Here is a 22,777-nt window from a genome sequence, read left to right as displayed (position 1 = left end):
AAGCTTGTTAGCAGCATAGTCTAATGAACCAATGCCACTGCCTCTCACCCTTGTTTGCTCTGGAGGTCAAAGGCTGCCGATGGACTGGCCCACTCCCAAACCCCTGGGTTTCCTCCTCTGTACAACGAGGTTGGGGGTGGGGGCCAGATAACTTCCCTGCTCCTTTCTAGCTCTAACACTATGACTCTCTACGATCCCAGGTTTTCCATTTATTTATTTCTTCTAATTAAATGAGTGGGACCCAGGTTTGTCAGGAATGCACAGATGTTGTGCTTCTCTAGCTAACTAGCTATGTGACCTTGAACAAATTTACTTCCCTTTTCTGGTCTCATTTTCCTCGTTCCTAAAATAAGCAGGGTGAACTAGACGGCCTTTAAAGGCCCTGCCGGCTGTGAACATTTGGTAATTATAAGTTGCTTTGCTTTGCCCTTTCTCTTGTTATTCAGTCGTTTTTCAGTCGTGTCTGACTCTCTGTGTTCCCATTCCGGGGTTTTCTTGGCAGAGCTGCTGGAGTGCTCTGCCATTTCCTTCTCCAGCCCTTTTAACAGACAAAGAAACTGAGGCAAAAAAGGGTGAAGTGACTTGTCCAGGGTCACACAGTTAAATCAAATTTAAATCAACAAGCATTTATCGAGCACCTATGTGCCAGACGCTGTACAAAAGTGAGACAGTTTATGTCCTCAAGGGGCTTATGTTCTCCTAGAGGGAAACAACACAAATCAGTAAACAAACAAATGAAGAAAGAAAAAAATAAATTCATATGCACACATACATATATGTACATGCATGCTGTACATCTACGTTTATGTATGTGTGTACACACAGTCTTCCAAAAGTCTCAGTGAAGTCTTAAGCTATGAAACAGTGTGTGTGTATTTATGTGTACATGATACAAACACTGCGCATGTGCCCAACATGGGTGGGCACACATATATATATATATATATATATATGTATGTATACATGTATGCATGTATGTACACATACAAATATACAGCTATGTCTCACAGGCTCTGGGCTCATCCTCCCAACCCCCAACCCCACGATCAGCTGAGGGCCCCCCCCCCAGCATATCTAGCTATTTCTCTCCTTTGGGATAAGGCTGAAGGATGGAGAAGGGTTCTTCTCAATCACGAGCCCCCATCTCGTGTATTCCTGCAATAAAAATCACTAGTAATCATCTCTCCAGTATCAACTGACCACTCAGTTGGTCTCTCTTTAACGTTATCTAACCATGGGGGCAGTTAGGTGGTGCAGGGGATAGAGCACTGGTCCTGGAGTCAGGAGGACCTGAGTTCAAATCCAGCCTCAGACACATAACACCTACTAGCTGTGTGACCCCGGGCGAGTCGCTTAACCCCCACTGCCCAACCAAAACACAAAAACATAATTTCAACCAGTAATGTATTCGACATCATCAATAACCAGTTGATACATCATCCCAACATCAACTAACATCCGTTAATTTTACAAGCAGATATTTACCGAAAAAGGATAAGAAGAAGGGAAGAATAAGAACTTCCTTCCTAAACCAAGAGGCCTTTCTCTACCACCAGCTTGGCTTCTAGGGGAGAGAACACTCAGAACTGAAGGGGTGGCCATCTGCATTCTCCACCACCGAGTTCACTTCTGGTTGTGGTCTGAGGAAGAAGGCTCTCCTTGGTTTTTCTTACCCACGGAACGATCTAAGCTCTAGGGCAGGGGTGGGGAAGCTGTGGCCTCCAGGCCACATGTGGTCCTCCAGATCCTCAAGTGCGGCCCTTGCCAGCCAGGTCTAAAGAACCACATGTGGCCCCTGAGGCCCCAGGTTCCCCACCCTGCTCTAGGGAAACAAAGAAGGCGAAAGACAAGCCCTGCTTTCGAGCAGCTCTCGGTCTCATGGGGATCTGCTGTCAAAAGAGCTTCGTGCAAAATAGCCATATATAGGATACACTTGGGACAATCAACAGAGGGAAGGCACGTGGGAGAGGCTTCCAGCCTGAGTGGGGACTTTAGCTAGGACTTGAAGGCAGCCAGATTTCACAACTGGCTAACTCAAGAGTTGTAGGAAGGAAAGGTTGACCTAAGAGGGAACGATGACCTGCAGAGTTCGTTGCCAGAGGGAAAATCGGGCTGCAAGGCTCCATAGGAGAAAGGGAGCTAGAGGGCAGCTGCCCACTGGACTTGCTGTTTGCTCAGCCTGCACACCTTGCCCACCTGAGGATGACTCTGGCCTGCGGCTTCTTGGACGACTGGCGGGTGAGTCAGTCCCTGCCTGAGAACACCGGTATGCTGAGGAGCCCCACTTTCCTTCCAATCTGCTTCGCCTGCTCCACCAATCCTCCCCTCCCTGCCCCTTCCAGCTCCCCATTTTGGTTGGTCTTCCCCTGCTGGAAGGTGGCCTTCTTGCCAGTGGCGGCCATCTAGTTTTGTTTGTTTTGTATCCACGCACAGTGTCTGTCACGTGGTAGGGACTGTTTAATAAATGCACTCTATCTATCTGGGGCAGCTAGGTGACTCAGTGGATAGACTCTACTTTGTGGAGTCAGGAAGATTCATCTTCATGAGTTCAAAACCAGGCTCAGACACGTACTGGCTGTGTGACCCTGGGCAAGTCACTTAACACTGTTTGCTTCGGTTTCCTCATCTATCAAATGAGCTGGAGAAGGAAATGGCAAACGGCTCCAGGATCCCTGCCAAGAAAACTCCAAATGGGGTTAAGATAAGTCAGGCACAGCTAAACAACAGCAGTTGGCTGCCTGTCTATCAATCTATCTGCATCTGTGTTTCTATCTGTCTCAGTGTAGCTCCACTGCAAAAGGTGAAGAGAATAGGAAGGCAGAGTAAGGAAAGACGAGATTTTAGGAGGTAATTTTTTTTTAAGTCAGGTTCACTGCTTCCAGTCCTTCCCTGGGGGAAAAAAAAGTCATTGTTAATTAAACTAAAACTGTGAAGTTACTCTGTATGGTTTCCAGGGTGCAACATAAAGAAACACGAGAAAGTACATGGGAGATAGAGAAGCAGATTTCTGAGTTAGAGTTCAGTCTCTTTCTCAATTGTGGCTCCCGTCATTTCCTTGTTTCGAATGGGAGATGTCAAGCTCCTTCACACCCACCCAACCCAGTTCTCATGGCCTGTTGAGTTTCATCAGCAGAGGAAGCCTGGAGCCCACACTACATCCTCCCAACGCAGCTGCCACCACTTTGGACTTTTCCCTGAGGACTATGAAACAATAAAAGAAAACAATGCAAGCATTCAAATCAGCATGCCCATTACTGCCTGCTTTGTTCCCCTTGACAAAAGCCCAGCTCATCGAAATGTACTGGGGAGCAACTCAAGCAAAGTGGACCGACAGAAGAATTGACCAGTTACTGTCCTGGATGCGTTAAAAATGCTTTAACAGTACAGAGCGTGTTTCTTCTTCACCCATTCAAGTTCAAGAAAAGGTCTCCTTTGTTCACAGATTGGCATGGGAGCAAATATGGGGCCCAGTTTGGAAGAAACCCCACCACTAACTAGGGGAAAAGTGAAATTCAACAGGAGCTCTGCATCGCCAATGAACTCAAACCAACCAGACTTTGGTAGTCGACTTTTCTCCTCTCCACATATTTCAGGCATCTCCATTACTTTGCGAACCTTAAGAAATATCTTGCACTATGTCCCACATTCTTGGAAGGCACTTCCTCCTCACCTCCACCTCAGAGAGTCCCTCCCTTCATTTAAGACACACTTGAAAACCTAGGAAGGTAAAAATGTGTTTGGTGGAAGGGAACAAATGTTTAAGTGCCTACTGTACGTCTGGCACGGTGCTAAGCACTTTATAAACATTATCTCCTTTGATCCTCAGGAAAACTCTGGGAGACAGATGCTATTATTATCCCCATCTTACAGTTGAAGGAGCTGAGGCAGGCAGACTCCAGCGTCCCATTGCTAGCAAATAAATGTCTGTGGCAGTTTGTTTTTTTTTTTTTCCGAGCAGTTAGAAGTAGCTATACAATGATGTAATGCTAATAGTCTTATAGGGGAGGAGGAGAGAAGAAACAAGCATCTCTTCAGATCCTTAATATTTTCGGAGGGTATTAAAGGTGAATAAGAAATGAATGAGAAATGAATAAGAAAAACAGAGGTCATGGTGGGCAAACTGCCATTTAATGGAGATGCAGTTTCATATAGAATCCTCTTTTTCTGTTCTGTATATATGGAAATGCTCTTTTATGTTTGGTATTTAAGCTCAGAATGAAAAATAATGTTAAAAAAACAACACATTTCCAAACACCATCTCCAGCACAAACTGTTTTCTAATCATTCCAAACTCTAATGCCTCTCCTCTAAACTACTTTTTAGTGAATGACTGTGCATCTACTTGTATTAATTCATTTCATATTTATGTTGTATATATTTATATACGCATCTGTGGTCCCCACTCTCAAAGCAGAAGGTCCTTGTGGGTAGCTTTGTTCTTTGTTTTTGTGCCCCTAGTACCTGGCACACAGTAGATGCTTGATAAATGTAACCCTGTACCCGATAGAGGAGATGAGCAACCAGAAAGCTGATACGAGGGAGGATGCAGCCTAGGAAAAGAGTCCCAAAGAGACAGAACCATCCCCAAACATCTCCCAAGTGACTGTGCTGCTCAGAAGGATTTTTGACTTTTGGATTTAAGTGAGGCAGAGGTGCACAAAGCCATCAGCCTCACTCTCTCTTCCAGAGTCATCCAAGCCCAGTGCTAAGGGACAGTCAAGATGGCTGGTGATGGCCTGGGATGCAGTGGGTGATCTTGGCATCTTCCATATCTGACCAAGCTCTAAGCGCTCTACAGGGCCTGCTTCAGCCGCCTTCATGGCAGTTGGAACAAACTGTTCTCATTCTTCCCATTACACTGAGGGAACTCTTCACATGCTTGGGGTAGGCACCCCTTAATTCACTGACAGATTGGAGACCTCTCAGTTACCCTCAATCTGGTTTAGCCTGTTACTGAGGTGGGGCCACTGAAATGCTACAATTTACAGGTGAGAGCTGGGTGACTCAGGTAGACTCCAAATGTTCTTAGCATCAGAGAGGATCTTAGCTCCAGAGCTGGGGACCTCAAGGAGTGTGGAACCATTGGCTGAATCATTGCAACTGGAAATTTCTCACAAAGATTTTCCAGGCTAGAATAGTACATTTTTTGAACCAATCACCCCATCAAAGAAGCTAATAAATCAACTCAAAAGGATTTCTCCTTGGTATCAGTTCTCTCTCCCCAAAATTGAAATCTCCATCTTCAAAACGTCTATTTAAAAACTAAGCCATCCCTAGCCAAGGGTCTTAATCTTCTTCCCCTTAGGGTTTGGGTTTTTGGGGTTTTTTTTGTCTTTTAGGAATTTGGTTATCCAGATATCTCTCCATAACCTCCCTGGAATATCTTATAGTTGTGTCATTCATTGCCTTATACTGTTAATGTGCAACTTAGGATTTCTAAACCAGGAGCTGTCTTCTGCCCTGACAATATTATACTGAAGGGAAAAATCAATCAAGCCAGCATTTATTAAGCCCTTATTGTGTGCCGGGTGCTAGGGATACAAGTATAAAGAATGAAACAATCCCCATTTCAAGTGAGCTTATATTCTAATGGGAGAGATAGCAAGGACACCTAAAAATATATACATCATGAATATTAAGTGAATAAATACAAGTATATTCAAAGTAGATAAATGCAAGGTACTTAGGGAGTGAGGGTACCACTGGCTAGGGGGATTAGGAAGGGTACCATGCAGAAGATGGTACTTGGGTTTCATCCTAAAAGAAGAGAGAAACTCTATGAGGCAAAATCAGTCAGAAAATAGACATTTATTAAGCAACTACTTTGTGCCAGACATTGTGTTAAGAGTCAGAAATTAAAAAAAAAACAGGCAAAAAACAGTCCCTGCCCTCAAGGAACTTATACTCTAATGGGGGAGACAGCATGTATGTGTACATACACATACATACATATGTATGTGCATATATATGCATATATGTGTATATACACACACACACACATATATATATATATATATATATATATACACATAGAGACAGCCAGCTGTATGTAGGATAAGCAAAAAATAATTAAAAGAGGGAAAGCACTAGAATTAAGAGGATTCCTCTAAGAGATGGGATTTTAATTGAGACTTAAAAGAAGCCAGGACTCGTGATGGAAAATGCTATCCACGTCCAAAGAAAGAACTATGGAAGTTGAATCGCTATCATTTTTTTTCTCTTCTGTTGAATTTTGTTTCCTCTTTCTGATGGTTCTTCCCATTGGTTTTAATTTTTACTTACAACTTCACTAATGTGAAAATATGTTTAATAGGAATGTAAATGTAAAGTCTATATCAGATTGTGCGGCGTCTTGGGGAGGGTGGTGGGGAGGAAGGGGGAGAAAAAATTTAAACTCAAAAGCGTATGGAAGTGATTATTGATAAATCAAAATAAATTAATAAAATTTTTTTTTAAAGTCAGGGAAGTCAGTAGTTAGAGATAAGGAGGGAGAGTATTCCAAGCATGGGGTCCCAGTCACAAAGAATGCCCAGAGCATTCATTCTCCAGCTGAGAGACGGAAGGTCTTGTTTGTGGAACAGCTAGGAGGCCAGCGTCACTGGAATGGAGAGAATCAGGGAGTAAGATGTAAGAAGACTGGAAAGGTAAGAGGGGGCTAGGTTATGAAGGGCTTTGAATGCTGAACAAAGCATTTTGTATTCGATCCTGGAGGCAACAGGGAGCTGCTGGAGTTTACTGAGTAGTGTGGGTCGAAGTGGGGGATGTGTTTGGACCCGTGTTTAGGAAAATCACTTTGTAAGCTGAACGGAGGATGCCCTGGGGTGGGGAAAGACTTGAGGCAGGCAGACCCACCATCATCAGCCTATTGCAATGGTCAAGAGTGAGATGATGAGGGCCTAGACCAGGGTAGGACAGTGTCAGAGGCTAGAAGGGTGTTTATTCAAGAGATGCAGCAAAGGGGAAATTAACAGGCAAAGGTGAGGAGGTGGTACATTCTCAGAGCAAAGAGAGATAAGAGATGGATGGCTGTGTCTGAGGACCAGAGAGAAGGTCAGTTTGGCTGATTCACAGAGTGCCTGAGGCGGACAATGAGCCTGCAAAGATAGACTGGGGCCGGTTTACTCAGGACTTTAAAAGCTAAACTGAGGAATTGGCCCTAGAGGTTTTGATAAGAAGTCACTAAAATTGGCTACACTGAGGAAGCCAGAGGCCCGACGGTCAGATCTGTACTTGAGCACAATAGACTGCACTGGGAAGAGATCTGACGAAGGGACACAACTGACTGCAATAACCTAGAGAATCGGTAATAAGGGAACGACCTAGGTAAGGTGACAGCTCGTGTGTGAGAGACAGGGAAGATGTGAGAGTCATTTTTAAGGCTGAAAAAAACCCTCAGATTTGGTAACTGTTGGTTGAGAGAAATGAGGAAGAGTGAGGAGTCCTGGAAAATGCTAAAGTTATGAACCTGCAAGACCAGAAGGACCGTGTGTCTTTTGATGGCAATAGGGAAGCTAGGAAGAGGAAGAGGGGTCACAGGAAAAAGAAATGAGTTCAGTTGTAGAGACGGTGGATTTTAGATGTCCTCAGGCCAAGCCGTTTGAGATGTCAATTAGGCAATTAATGATGTGAGACTCAGCTGAGGGAGAGACCAACAGTGGATATGTAGATCTGGAAGTCATCAGTATAGAAATAATAATTAAATCTGTGGGAGCTGAGTGAGAGACAGAGAGAAGGAAGGAGAAAGAGATGGAAAGAGATGGTGAAAGAGAGAAATGGAGAGAGACAGAAAGAGACAGATGAAGAGAAAGAGACAGAGAGACAAAGAGAGACAGAGACAGAGGAGAGAAGGAAAGAGAGAAAAATGTGGCAACAGAGAGATAGAGAGAAAGAGGGAGGGAGAGAGAGATAGCAAGAGAGAGAAAGAGAGGTGATGGAGAGAGAGAGAGGAAAGAAAAGAGAAAGAGAAGAGGATCTATGACAGAACTTTGAGGAATTCCTACAATGAGGGAACTTGATAAAGATAGTACACCACCAAAGAAGACTGAGAAAGAGATATCAGAAAGGAATGAAGAAAACCAGGATAAAGAAATGTCATAAAAAAGTAGCCCAGAAGGGAGCCAGCATCCAGGCAGAGAGAGTGGTCAGTAGTGTCAGAAGCAGCAGAGATGTAAAAGCAGCGGGAGGACTGAGAAAGGACCATCATACTTAGCAATCAACAGCTCATTAGTAACTGTGGAGAGAGCAGTTTCAGTTGAGTGGTGAGGCAGGAAGGCAGACTGCAAAGGTAGGGAATGAATGTAGCTAACTCTAGAAGTTCCCTGGAGAAGGGAAGGAGAGATATGGGATGATAGCTTGAGGGGATGGTATGGTCTAGTGAAGCTTTTTTAAGGGAGAGATTTAGGCATGTTTGAAGGCAAAAGGGAAGGACCCACTTGCTAGGGAGAGACTGAAGATATGAGAAGGGGTGGAGAATGATAGATTGGATGATCTCCTGTAGGGGAGAAAAGGGAGTAAGATTGGGGTCCATAGGAAGGGAGTTGGCCTTGGCAAGGAGAAAGGCCACCTCTCTGTCAGACTGGGATAAAGGTAAGAGAAGGAGCTGACAACAGGGGTTTTGCAATGACTCATGGCTCTACAATTCTCTCCTCCACAACGTGGAAGGGTATGAGGGGTGGCGTGTAGATGTGTAAAGCCCTTTGAGACAGGTTGCCAAAAGGTGCTTCTGTCATTGACTTGTGGGTCATTCCAGGCCAGGTCCCTGACACTAGCACTTTGTACTTTAGTGTTTCTGCTAACCGTGATTTTAAAGGACTTGGAGACTTTATTTTCTAGAAAGGTTTTCCTTCCCCTTCTTTCCAAATGAATGGTCCTTGTTGTCCAGGACAAGGGTTTCCAAATATTTGAGCAGCTAGGTGTTGCAGGGGCTGGGGCACTGGTCTTGGAATCAGTGATACCTGGTTCTAACCCTACCTCAGATCCACATCCTCACTGGGTCACCCTGGGCAAGTTATTTAATCCCTCTCAAACACAACCACTGGCACCTTCATTCCACAATGTGGGAGCAAAGTCGGATTTTGGCAAAAGAAAATGGATCCTAGTAAAGCCGAATGTCAGTGCTCTAGATGCAAGACGAGGATCTGAAATAATAACGATTTTGGGGGGAGAGGGTATATAGAGCTGTGGTTTCATTTATATAGAGAATTCCCTGTGTATAAAAACCCCTCCACTGATATGAGACCATTTATTATTTATAATCTTCGAAAGTCACCAAGGGCAAGTGCCCAAGGTCACACGGCTAGTGTGTACCTGAGCCAGGGTGGGAGCGTAAGCCTTCCTAACTCTACTCTCCAACAATATAATTATTACGTCAATGATAATAATGGTATGTCAACAGCAACAAAAAGTAAATATTACCATACTTAGACTTGGCATGGATGTTAGAAGAAAATTTCTCTGGTCAATAGAAAACAATGTTAATGAATTTATAACCCAGGTACTTCCTAGCAAAGCCTTTGAACTGGGGAACAAATACACTGCTCCAGGGTAAAGATAAAAAAACAACCCTGGAGACAGAAGTTGTAGATTCATAAATAATATCTTCACACCAGCTTAAATACTAAACACTAATAATAATAGCTAACATTTATATAGCACTTACTATGGGCAAAGCACTTGGTTAAATGTTTTTGAAAAGTATTGTCTTATTCAATTCTCACAACAGTATAATATTATTAATATCCCCATTTTCTAGATGAGGAAACTGAGGCACATAGAAGTTAAATGACTTGCTCAGGGTCACAAGCTAGTAAGTGTCTAAGGCCAGATTTGAACTCAGGTCTTCCTGACTCCATGCCCAGCCATCTAGCTGTCCCCAATTCAGTAATCTCATGAGAACACCAAAGGCCAAATGACAAGGTGTCTAACCTCATGGGGCTTATGCTTTCTAGAAAGAAAGGAAGGAAGAAAAAGAAAGAGGAAGGAAAGGAGGAAGGAAGGGAGAAGAAAGAAGAAAAGGAAGGAAGGAAGGAAGGAAAAGAAAGAGGAAAGAAGGGAGGGAGGAAGGGGAGAGAGAGAGAGAAAGAGATCATGGAGAATAGGTTTGGAGCTCTACCACTGGATTGGAGAAAGTCAAACATTGTTCTAATTTTCAAAAAAAGAAACGAGAACGGAGCAAACTCTAACGCAGTGAATTTGATTTCTATCCTATGATTCTAGGGCTGGGTTAGAAAGCACTGAGGAAAGCAAGCCCTGGTCACAAACTGCCATAGGCCTTCCATCCAGAACCGACCAAGCTCATCTCCTTTTCTGACAGGGATCTTTGAATGGTAGATCAGGAAAGGACTAGAGATACAGCTGAATTCAATTTACCTAGATTTTAGTGAAACACATAACAAAGTTTCTCATAATATGCTTGTGGAAAAGATAGGGAAATGTGGCCTTAATAATAGCACAATTAGACAGATTCGGAACTGGTTGAATGCTTGAAGCCAAAGAGTAATCATTAAGGATTCAATATCAACTTGAAAGGAGATCTCTGGTGGCATGCCCAGGGATCTCTCCTGGTCCCTTTGCTGTTTAACATTTATATCAATTTCTTGAATAAAAGCATACATGCTATGTAAATAAAATTTGCAGATGATAACATGTTAGAAGAGATAACACATTAGGTGACAGTCAAGATTGAAAAATACCTTGACAAATCGGGCCAAATCTAGTAAGATGAATGCAAAGTGCTGAATGCAAAGTACTCTTTTTTGGGTTCAAAAGACAATCTTTGAAAGTATAGAGGGAGAAGGCACTGCTACACATCAGTTTGACTGAAAAAGATGGGGGGTGGGACAGCGTTGGTGTTTGTGGATTGCAAGCTTGGTATGAGTCAATAGTGTGATATGGCAACCTATAAAGCTAATGCAATCTCAGATTTGTGTAAGAGATGTCTGGTGTCCAAGATTAGGGAGGCGATAATGCCGCTGTGTCTGCCTTGGTCAGACCACGTGTGGAATATCAGCTTATGTTCAGGATATGACATAATAGTAAAGGCACTGATAAGCTGGAGAGGAGAGTCCAAAGGAGTGCAACCAGGATGGGAAAAGGCTTACCTCAAAAAAAAGTAAAAGGTGAAAGGCTTCAAGATCAGGCCACGTGAAGATCAGTGGTGGGGATATCTAGCCTGAAGAAGAGATTTAGGACATGATAACTGCCTTCAAGGATTTGAACAGCTATTGCACAGAATTGCACCATAGGCTTGTTCTGCAGGCCACAGAGGGCAGAAGGAAAAAAAGGCAAGGCATAGATGGGACAGAGAGGTAAGTTTAGGCTTGAGGTTTGGAAAAACTTCCTAAAAATTAAATCTATACTCAATGGATACTGGCTGCTTCAGGAGGCCGCAGGTTCCCTCTTGCTGGGGGTTTTCTTTTATTTGCTTGTTTGTTTGAGACTGGATATCCATATCTTGATCAGCCTGGAATTACAGTGGCCACCCACACCCCATCTCACTGCTCGTAGGATCAAATACAAAATGCTATGTTTGGCAGTCAAAGCCCTTCATAACCTAGCCCCCTCCTACAGTTCCTGCCTTCTTACACCTTACTCTGCAATCTGGTGACACTGGTCTCCTGGTCAAGACACTGGGCGTTTTCTCTAGCTATTATCCCTGCCTGTAACACTCTCCTGATTTTACTGTGACAACTGATCTCCTCAGCTTCCATTAAGTCTAACTAAAATCCCTTCTTTTGGGGCAGCTAGGTGGCGCAGTGGATAGAGCACTGGCCCTGGATTCAGAATGGACCTGAGTTCAAATTTGTCCTCAGACACATAACACTTACCAGTTGTGTGACCCTGGGCAAGTCATTTAACCCCACTGCCTAGCCAAAAAAACCCCAAAACATAAAATCCCTTCTTTTACTGGAAGCATTTCCGCACCCCTCTTCATTCCACTACCTTCCCTCTGTTAATTACTTCTTATTTATCCTGTACACAGCTTGCTCTGTCTATATTTGTTTGCATGTTGTCTCCTCCACTATATTGTAAGCTCCTTGAGGGCAGGCACTGTCTTTTATCCTACTGCTTAGCGCATTGCCCAGCACATAGTAGGCACTTCATAAATGTTTCTTGATTGACAGGCTCAGAAGCTTTGACCTGCTCCATTTCCCACCTGGGCTGGTTCACCCTTCCTTAGACAGCCTGGCAACCTCCTGCTTCTGATGGCTCACTGCGACGGTGCCACACTTCGCACAGAAGTCTGACAGGTTTTAGCTGTACTGAGCTCAGAACTCCAAACCCTGAGCAATTTACCAGCCTCAGCTTCCCCTAGTGGCAAGGATTGCAGATATGCCTCGCCATGCCTAAAGGTTTATGAGCCAAATCTCCAGGGCCACCTGTTATATGTCTCGTAGAGGGGATTCATGTTTAGATCCAGGTTGGACTGGAGGGCTGTGAGGTCCCTTCCAGCTGGAATTCTGTGGTCCTAAATCTGGAGTGGTCATGGGCAGAGGGAAACGGGGGTGAATAAGTGACTAAATCTCTCAGCTCCTGCCTGCTTTTGTGCTTTTTTAACTCATTAAAGTAGGCAGCTTTTTACCCAGTTCATCTAACTAGACAAGGCTCCCCCCAATTTCAACAGTTTCAGTCATGTCCAACTCTTCACAACCCCATTTGGGATTTTCTTGGCAAAGATAGTGGAGTGGTTTGCCATTTCCTTCTCCAGCTCATTTGACAGAGGAGGAAACTGAGGTAAACAGCATTAAGGGACTCACCCAGGGTCACAGAGCCAGTAAGTGTGAGACCATATTTGAACCCAGGAAGAGTCTTCCTGACTCCAGGCCTGGCATTCTATCCACGGCGCCACCTAGCAGCCTCTGGTTTTAGTGTAGAGAAAAGCATAAGGAAAAAAGGAAACCTTGGACCATATTTAAAATTCTACTTTGTTATTTGCACAGAGTGATACCATGCCCAAATTACAAATATGTTATGCGTGTGTCATGGGGTCTGTCTGGGGTCCCAGTCTTTAGCCCTGTATGGGTTTAGTCTGCCTGGCAGGATTTTTGGAACATTCAAAATATTCTCCTCCTGCCAAGCCAACACCTGAAGGAAGCCTTGGTGAAGCTACTTCTGGGCAATAAACAACGAAAGGCCCTTTCTCTCACTTTAGAACATACAAAGGTAACCTTTTCCGCTGAACAGTGATTTGATAATGACTTTTACCAAAACCGTTTGCATTTCAGGAAGCAGAAAGCGGAGAGTAGTGTATGCTACCTACCTTCATCTCATTCCTAAAAAGAGTCTGAGGTATGTCTTGCCTTTATTGTTAGACCTTCAGTTCCCAAGGCCTTCCACGCCTGGAATACACGCCTTCTATCTCCACTTCACAGAAACCCTCTCATCCTTTCAAAACACCTGCTCCAAAAAGCCTTTCCTGATTTCCCCCAGCAGAGGCTGCCCTCCCCTCTCCAACTATAGAATTGCTCGGTATTAATTCTATTCAGGGGAATTTGGTACCTACTTACTTATATACAGGTCCTTGTCATCTCCCTATTAGAAGGTGAGTTCACTGTGAGAAAGGTCAGTTTCTTCCCCAGTGCCAAACACATAACAAGAGCCTAATCAAGGCTTTTTGATCAGTGGAATTCTATTCCCCCACATTTAGTCCTATAGTGACTAAATACTGAGGGGAAGTGTTTCTGTTTATGGAGCCAGAATATTTGTACACACTCCTTAATTTAAAGAGACTGCACGGTGCTGCCCAACCCAGGCAGTAACAGGGTGTGAACCCAAAGTGAATTACTCAACAGAAACTCAGAAATGTCCATCAGAATGCGGCTCAAGTTCAAGGCAAAGAATGGCTGGCTAGAGTCCACACAAATGGCTTGGAGCCACTTTTCTATTTGCCTGGGAGCCTCTATGTGACTCAGTTGGATTCACTTTTTTCCTTCTGAGTCAAAGGGAGTCGGGATATGTGGATAGAAGCAAGGCTTCAGTGATTTATTAAAAATAGTCCTCTAGGACTTGTCCTTTTAACGAGTCACCAAAATTGCACTGCTTCTCACAATGTTATGTAGGCCACTATCCCCACTCCTAATTATATGGCACCAAATAGGAGAGTAAAATAAAAAATGGGTAGCTTTGCAGACAGCCTGGTACAGGTGGGGAAGCACCGGCTCTGGACCCAGAGGGCTTCTGGGTATGTGACCCCCTCCCCTCCCACCAAGTGTGACCTTGGGCAAGTCTTGTAACCTCCAGGGTCCTCAGTTTCCTCATCTGTAAAATGAGATCCATCTCTGGATCTCATCCCAGAAGTCACTTCTCTTCCCGAGCCTGAGTTTCCTCGTCTGTAAGAGGAGAGGCCTGGATTGAACAGCCTCGACTATCCCTTCCAGCTCTGGCCCTAGAATCCTGCTAGCTGGGACTCCAGAATCACTAGGAGCTAGAAAGATGTCTCTGAATTGGCACTGATGATGTTCAGTCAGTTTGGGAAAGACCGCTCCCACAGCGATGACGGCCACTTCTAGGGAAGAATGTGCTGGTTAAAACAACCTGAAAGGGGTGGGGGAACCTTCTCTGATACTTCATATTTTCCTCAGAGTAGTTTCAACCGAAGGAGCAATTAAATCATCAGAACCAGGTGTTGACGGGAGAACCTGAAAGCGCTGGCAAGGTAACTGTTCCTGCCCCATGCTGCTGGCCTAAGGGAGCAAAGACTAGACCTCCAACTTTTCTAGCAAAAGCCTTGTACCTGCCCGGATTAGCTTGCACTCCTGCTCCTTTAACAGGCACACCCCGGGCCCATCTTGTTCCCAGAGAAGTCTGTGTTGGGCAGGGTGAGGAGAGAGGCTGGGAGTTTGACTCATCTGCCCTGAGGTCAGCCCGAGGTTCTGTGCCAGGCCTCCTTCCCAGGCTGGGTGGGTGACTGCCAGCTGATACCTCCTGCGGCTAAGGAACTCAGAGGCTTTCTACCTTAAAATGAGAACCACCTCCTGAGTCACTGAAGAGGCAGCACGGGGTATTAGAGGAAGGATCCCGGGACTCAAAGGCAGAGGACCTGAGTTTGAGTCATAAGTTGGCTGCTTATTGCAACCCAGGGGAAATTAAGTCATTCCCTCACTCTCTTTCCTCATCTGTGCTGCCCTCGGCTCCAGGCTACAGCCTTGGTCTGGGCTCTGCACAGGGAGGGGGCTGAACAAGGTTATCTTGAAAGTCCCTCGCAGCCCTAGAACCTGTGATCCCATGGGAACATTGGCTGGCCTTAGGAAGGAGAGTGACCACACTAGAACTAGAGGTAGGAAGACCCAGACAGGGGTGTCTCCCAGAAGCAGGGACTGCTGTCCCCTTGGGGGCCCTGACCCTCTCCTGCCATGCCATGCCTACTCCACCTTGGCCATCTTCTCCAATGTTCCCCCACTGGAGACTCTAATTCAGCCCTAGAGCCATCCAGGCTTCTAGTCCCTTTTCTGGACATGTCTCTAGCACACCTGCCAGAGACGCTCCCCTCCTCCTCCTCTCCTTTGCAGCTTCCCTCCATCAGTGATCCTCCCTCATTGGAGAGTAAGCTCCTTGAGGGCAGAGGCTGTCTTGCTTGTTGGTGTTTGTACTCAGAGGACTTAGCACAGCCCTGAATTAGCACTTTCTCTAGCCCCTGGAGAACAAAAAGAACCATGTTCAGTACATCTGTAACCACATCGTCGTGGGTCCTCCCTCTTTCAGCGCCAATCACAACCAACACACCTTCTCGCACTGTGCAATGCCAGTTCACACCCATCTATATCCATTCTTCCCAAGGAGTCTACCCAACCATGGGGGGACATATGTCTTCCCCTATTTCACTTAACTTTATAGAAGTACCACCAGCCCACAGGCCAGCTTGACCTGGAGTCAGTAAGACCCTCTGGGCACTGAGAGCTACCACTATGTTTCCCACCTGGGTCTCCCAGCACAATGGGCCCACTTCCATTTTCAGTCCTACTCTCTTTGACACCTTCCATACAGCTTCCTTTATTCCTGTTTATAGTTGGTAAATGTGCCATGGCCCATTTATAAGCTGTTGTTTTTTCCACATTAGATAAAATCCTCACGTCCTGTCGATAGCAGCCACAAATACCAAAAGCTGAAATACATCAAGGACGGCAGATTTTACCCAAGTGGGCGCTCCCTTTGCAGTCAACATGTTGCAGAATGCAACTTCTCCATCTTCTGTTGTTGTCCAGTCATTTCAGTCCTGTCTGACTGTCCATGAGCCCATTCAGGGTTTTCTTGGCAGAGATCTGCCATTTCCTTTCTCCAGCTTATCTGACAGATAAGGAAACTGAGGCAAACAAGGTAAAGTGACTTGCCCAGGGTCACACTGCTAGTAAGTGTCTAAGGCCAGATTTGAACTCAGGAAGATGAGCCTTCCTGATTCCAGGCCTGTCACTCTACCCACTGTGACACCTAGCTGCCTTTCTCCATCTTTTAGCAGGTGGTCCTGGTGGGTTGCTGTGGCTGAAAACTTCCTTAACTTTCAGCCAACCTGCACCTGGTTTGGGGCCTCCTGGATTGGTCTTCAGATGCCCAGCATTTCCATCTTTTCCCAGGCCTGATGCCCTTGTGTCTTGGTTCCTGCCATTCAGTGCCAGCACTAAGCTAAGCTTCAATGGCTTTTAAGAAGGTAAGGACAACTTCAGGCATTGAAGGGAGACTCTGGTGAAAGCAAAGGAAAAACTATTTTTCATGAATTCTGCACATGTCTTCTTGGGCCTAGATTTAAAAGAAACTTAACCCTACCCTAGTACAATAAATTAAACTCTCATTAATATAAGTGGAAGGGACTTCAAATCTAATCTAGATTTCTTATTTTACAGATAGGGAAACTGAGGCCGGAGAGTCTCAGTACGTGCACACCAGTTATGAAATGGTATGAGAAATGTTTCAAGTGGGGTCCAAGCTGACCTCAATTTTTTTCAGGGTGAAACTGAAAGATGCAAGACTTTTCTAAGTTGAGTTCATCCAATGCGACACTGGAACTGGACCTGTGACTTCATTGGCATAGAGAACTCCCACATGAGGAAATTCTTGGCGCCTTCTCAGAAACTTAAAGTCTTGCAGAGTTGCCTGGGGGGCGCTGAGAGGTTGAGTGACTTCACCAGGGTCACCAGGCCAAAAGTATCAGAGGTTGGAACTTAAACCCTGGTTCTCCTGGCTCTGAGGAAGGCTCTTCATGGGGTGAGAAGGTGATAGGTGAAGTAAGTCTGTGAATTTGAAAATCAATAAAAGAACAGAAAAATTGGGAGAGAAATAAATTATATATTTTTCACCACTATGAACAGGAGATGTATTCTTGTCCAAACAAGGCAGGACAAACCTCAAGAGGACTGGCAATGGCCTGGGACGCGGTGGATAACGTCGGCGTCCTCCGTCCAACCAAGCTCTAAGCCTCCACAATATCTGCTTCAGCCTTCACGGCCTGTTTGAACAGTGTTCACCTCTGCCCCTTCTGCTGGGGAAGTCTTCACACGCTTGAGGCAGCCGTCCCCCTAAGTCACCGACAGGCTGCTTACCCTCCACCTGGTCTAGCCAGTCTGCTGAGATGGTTCTACCCTGGGGTGGCCACTGTGCATGTTATGGCTTCTTGGAGCCACTACATTACATATGCATACAAACAGACAACCAGAGTAATTTCCTAATAGATAAATGGCTGTAGGATTTGAACAAACAATTGACAAAAGAACGGCACACAGCCACATAAAGGAGCAAGCCAGATCAAATATAAAGAGAGAAGGAAAATAAAAAGCCAAACAACCCTGAGATGTCACCTCACGTCTAACAGTTTGCCAAGGATGACAGAGCATGGCAATAATCAGTGTTGGGGGAAGGGGTGTTGTGGGCACATAGGCCCTCTGGCATGTCTTTGGTGGAGCTGTTAATCAACAGGAACCATTGGGGAAAGCAGTTTGTTATTATGCAAATAAGGTGATTAAGATATGCTTTAACATATGCTTGCTCTTTGACTCAGAGTTTCCACTATCGAATTTACTCCCCAAAGAGGTCATCGAGGAGAAGAAAGTCCTCATACAGGCCAAAATATTTAGGATGGGCACTTTTTGTAGTGCAGAAGAAATGGAGACTAGGACTGTCCATTGATTGGGGAATGGCTGGCTGTGGTACATGAACGTAAGAGAAAAGTACTGGGCTGCAAGAAATGAAGAACCGGGTGAGTACAGAGAAGCATGGAAACTCGGATGAAGCTGAGACAAGATGACAACATACACAATCATGACAAACATGTAAAGAGAAAGACCACACACACAACTCAAAAGTGAACATAGCAAAATGATAAAGAATAACTGTGACCCCAAAGAAGAGATATTGAGAAGATGCCTCTACTTCACTCTTTTGCAGGGGTGGGAGGTCCAAAGGAATGGGAAACTACATGTATTACCAGACTTTTTAGATGAAGTGATCAGTTTTGCAGATTTGCTTTTCTCTTTTTTCTTTAAAAAAAAAAAAGGCATTTCATGTATGGAATAGCCCTGAGGGAATGGGAGAGGAATACCAGAAGAAATTTTGGTGATGTGAAAAAGACAGAAGATATCAATACACATTTTTGTTTTTGTTTTAAGAAAATAGATGAGAGACACAAAGAAGAGTCACTAAACAACAGCTTGGATATCTTCAATTATAGAACTGTACTGAGACAATTATCCTCAAGAGCACTGGGCAGGGAGTTAGGAGAACTGAGTTCTAGTCTCGCCTCGAAAATTTTTGAATCATATTTTATTACAGATTTGGAACTAGAAGGTACCTTAGCTAGCCCAACCCCTCATTTTGCAAATGAAACTGAGCCCAAGAAAAAGTAAGTGCCTTGCTGGAGGTCACAGACAGGACTACAAAGATCCAGAGCTGGAAGGGACCCCAGGGCCATCTAGGCTAGTTCCCTCATTTTACAGTCGAGCAAACTGAGGCTTGGGGAGAGAAAGTGACTTGCTCAAGGTCACACAGGTTTCATTAAGTAGCAGAGATGGGATCTGAAACAAGGTGCTCTCACTCCTCATTAACTAGCGGTGTGACATTGGACTAAAAGTTTTCTGGGCCTCCATTTCAGTGAGCGTAAAATGAGAAGGTTGGACTGGGGCTCCATTGCAGCTATGGAGCTATGATCCCAGGACGCTCAGGGATGCCCAGGGCCTGCCTCAGTGTCCTCCTCATCTGTAAAAGGAAGGGGTCGGGTTATATCGATGACCCCACAGAGCTCTGACCCTCTGGCCTATGGCATCTTATCACACCATAACCTGAATATACAGCTGTTTGACGGATCCTCAAGGGGGCGGGGGTCTGCTGAGGAATTCAAGGTTACACACAGAACGATAGAAATAGTCAATAAAATCAATTAATTACAGGCAATATACTTTGCAAATCTTAAAATGATATATAAATGCTAGCTCTTATTATTAGAAAGATATTCTGATAAATGTGTAAATATAATACACAGAAATATAATACAGAGATATACTTTACAAATCTTAAAGTACTATATAAATACTAGCTATTATTATTGTCATTAAACAGATTTAACATGTGCTTTGTCAATCAAAGTGCTATTATTATTGGACGCATGGTAGATACGAAGATTAACTATCGATAGATTCTACAGTTAGTATTTTATGAATATAGCACTTTATATTTATGTTATATAGCGTTTTAAGGTTTGCAAAGCACTTCGCATACGTCCGGTAATGTTTTTTAAAGCTCTTTGCAAACCTTACATCACTCTATAAATAGCTTTGGTCATTATTATTATTATTAGGTGGACAGACTGATCACTTTACTGACAAAGTGGACAGACGGACGGATAACAGAGCACTTACTAAGCCCCTTCTGTATACCAGGTTTAAGGATAAGGTCCTCTAGCCCCCTAGCTAAGCATGCTGGGATCGGTAGTTCGGGCACATCTTTAGGCTGTAGGAACTCCCGCGAGAGGATAACGAGAAGAGAGCGCACGTGGAGCGCAAGCACCCTTGCTCCTTCAAAGTTCTACGAGGGCGGGGGCCAAGCCACCAAGTTAATCTACTAGGGAGAGTTTCCTTGCTTGTGGCTAGGTGGGAGGGGTTTTAGGGCAAGACAGGTGACATAGCCTGACCACGATTGGTTTGCGCGCTCTGTGACGCAGGGAGAGGGACGGGAACCGTAGGTACCTCCCCCTCGGCTAAGCCAATGGCCGCCGCGGGCTCCTGTCACGTGGCGGGCCTCTTACTCGCGCGAGGAGCGCCGGGGCCCAAGAGTGCGCCCCGGGATGGAGAGGGAAGCGGAGCGGCAACTGTCACCGCCCCTACCGCCTCCTCGGTTCCAGCCTCCGACCCGGCAGAAGTCACTGGCAGAGCTGCCGCTGACGAGCTTCGAGGAGGAGCACTACGACTGCTACGAATACTACAACCTGCGGGAGTACCCGATCCGCGGGCCCGGCTGGAGCAAGGGCCGCACCCGGCGGGAGCGGGAGCTCCGCACCAACCGGCCGGTGCCCGCGGGCCATGAGCGGAAGATCGCCCAGAAGCTGTACAACAGCCAGCGGAAGCGGCGCCAGCGCCAGCTGCAGACCCGGCCCCGCACGCGGCTCTGTTGAGGGGGACGGCCTCCCGCTCCCGTCGCCCTCCGCCCCTAGCCACGGTGCGTGTGCGCGTCGGTGTGCGCGTGCGCGCCCTAGCTCAGGCCCCCGCCCCCGCCCCCGGAGCCCGCTTCCTCCTCCCTCCTCCGGGAGACTCCGTGCGCTTGGGGCCGTTCGCTGAGAGCCCCGTTTTTCACATGGGGAAACTGAGGCTAAGAGTTCGGGGACTGGCCCAGGGTCACACAGCTAACGCAGTGTCTGAGACGGGATTTTAACTCAGGACTTCTTAATTCTAAGCCCCACCCCTTCAAAAAAATCCAGCCTCGGTGACCTTCCTCGAATTGCTAGAAACTTTCATTCTGTTTGTCTCCTCCCAGGGCCAAGGACTTTTCCTGGTTCCAGGGATTTTTAAGTGGAATTTTCCCAAGGCTTAATAATCGAAGCAAAAAAAAGTCATAACATTTGTCCATTCACAGTTCTTCATCTGACAAGCAGCCCTTCACACTGAAGATAAAAGATAAAGTATTTATTAAGCAGTCAGCAAACATTTATTAAATGCCTACCTGCTATGTGCCAGGTGCTTGAAAAGGCTGGGGGTCCAAAGAAAAAGACTTCTTATGCCCCTGGCTCTGGGCTGAACTGAGGATACAAAAAAAAAAAGCAAAGAGGGCAATACCTGCTCTCGAAGAGCTTAGACAGTGAGCTACTTAAGAGCAGGAACTGTTTTGCCTTAGCATAGTGCCTGGCACATAGTAAGTGCTTAATACTACGCGCTAGTTAATGGTGAATGGACAAATGTTAGATGTGTTGCTTTTCGAGCTGGTTTCCATTATAAAATCTTGGAAAATGCCCAGGAACTCCTTAAAATCGTTGGCCCTTTCAAAGTCCAGGAAGCAGTTCCTTCCATCATGTGTATGGACATAGATGTTCCTCCCAAAGTCAGCGTTGCCCCCCATGGCGACCCTCTCACTGAAGAGTTCCATTATCTTTTTGTGTTTAATTTTTTGCAGGCTGCACAAAGGACATGTTAGAGTCTTTTCTCTGACTCCAGCTGTAACTGTGGCCATAAAAGGGAGAGAGAGACCATGTTGGTCACCAGGGCTTTCTTCTTGACGCCTCAGTGCCTTTTTCCCTTTGAGCTGTTCCTTCAGTAAGATCTGTGTTCAGTCCCTTTGGGTGTGTCTTCTCTTTAGGATTCCTCATTAAAGAAGAGCAGCAAGAATGGCTTTTCAACTCTTCTCTTTTGGTCAGTTAATATTACTAGGAGCACAAAAGTGGTTTTAAAATAGGTGCTTATAAGACATTGATGAGATTACAGAAAGTGCTACTTTGTAGTTTAGGTACCAGAATAATAAGGATCAAATCTGTTCTTGTATTATACAGTACTTGTCCATGTACTCTGTCAGCACTCACTTGTTACAAGTAGCAGGTATATGTTAGGTCAGTAAAAAAATTGGCCGAGACTGATTTTTGCCAATTAAGAAGGCTTGAAAGGTACACTGTTACCACCTTTGTAGACTCCTTGACTTGGAGTCTAGAGCCTAGTTTTAAAGCCTGGCTCTGCTTTTTAATACCCAGTTTGACTTCTGGCAGGTCTGCTTTTTAACATGTGATCTTTAATTTCCTCATCTGTAAAATGAGGGTGTAGGATTACATGATCTCTAAAGGCCTACATAATGCACAGAGTGCTGGGCCTGGGGTCAGGAAAACCTGAGCTCAAATGCAACCTCAGACATTACTAGTTGTGTGACCCTGGACAAGTCACTTCACCCTGTTTGCCTCAGTTCCCTCATCTGTCAAATGAACTGAAGCAGGAAATGGCAAACCACTATGATACCTTTGCCAAGAAATCCCCAAATGGGGTCATGAAGAGTTTGAGACAGCTGAACAAGAAAGACCTCTAAGGATTTTTAAAAATACTTTAAAAAACTAGACACTGTTAGAATTACTATGGAAAATGCTTCATTCCAAAGCTAATATTTTGTGGTGAAATAAAAATATCTTTTTTTAAAAATCAGATATTTTAATTGTTATTCTCCTAGAGGCCAAGATAAGGTTTGAGTTTTTTGTTTTATTTTTATGTGATTGAGGACACTAGATTCTCAGAAGCATTTATTTGTTTTAAGCTTCATGCTTAAAACAGTTCCCTGCTTTGGGGCAGTATTTAATGTTCTAGTATATGAAGTTCCTACTAATATTTCCAGGGAT

At 45.0% G+C, this 22,777-nt stretch overlaps 1 protein-coding gene across 1 annotated transcript; it reads left to right on the top strand.

Moving 5' to 3' along the window:
- The first annotated feature begins 2,202 nt into the window (after positions 1-2,202).
- Positions 2,203-21,802, top strand: NUPR2 (nuclear protein 2, transcriptional regulator). Its single transcript, XM_078155445.1, has 3 exons — positions 2,203-2,238; positions 20,159-20,631; positions 21,580-21,802. The coding sequence occupies exons 1-2, from the start codon at positions 2,203-2,205 to the stop codon at positions 20,585-20,587; spliced, it is 465 nt and encodes a 154-aa protein (XP_078011571.1). The 3' UTR covers positions 20,588-20,631; positions 21,580-21,802.
- The last annotated feature ends 975 nt before the right edge of the window (positions 21,803-22,777 follow it).

Source organism: Phascolarctos cinereus, unplaced genomic scaffold, assembly GCF_003287225.1.
Source record: "Phascolarctos cinereus isolate Bilbo 61053 unplaced genomic scaffold, phaCin_HiC Scaffold_5;HRSCAF=322, whole genome shotgun sequence".
NCBI classification, from domain to species: Eukaryota; Metazoa; Chordata; class Mammalia; order Diprotodontia; family Phascolarctidae; genus Phascolarctos; species Phascolarctos cinereus.
Note: the sequence above shows the minus strand (reverse complement) of the source record. Positions and strands in the feature narration are given on the sequence as shown.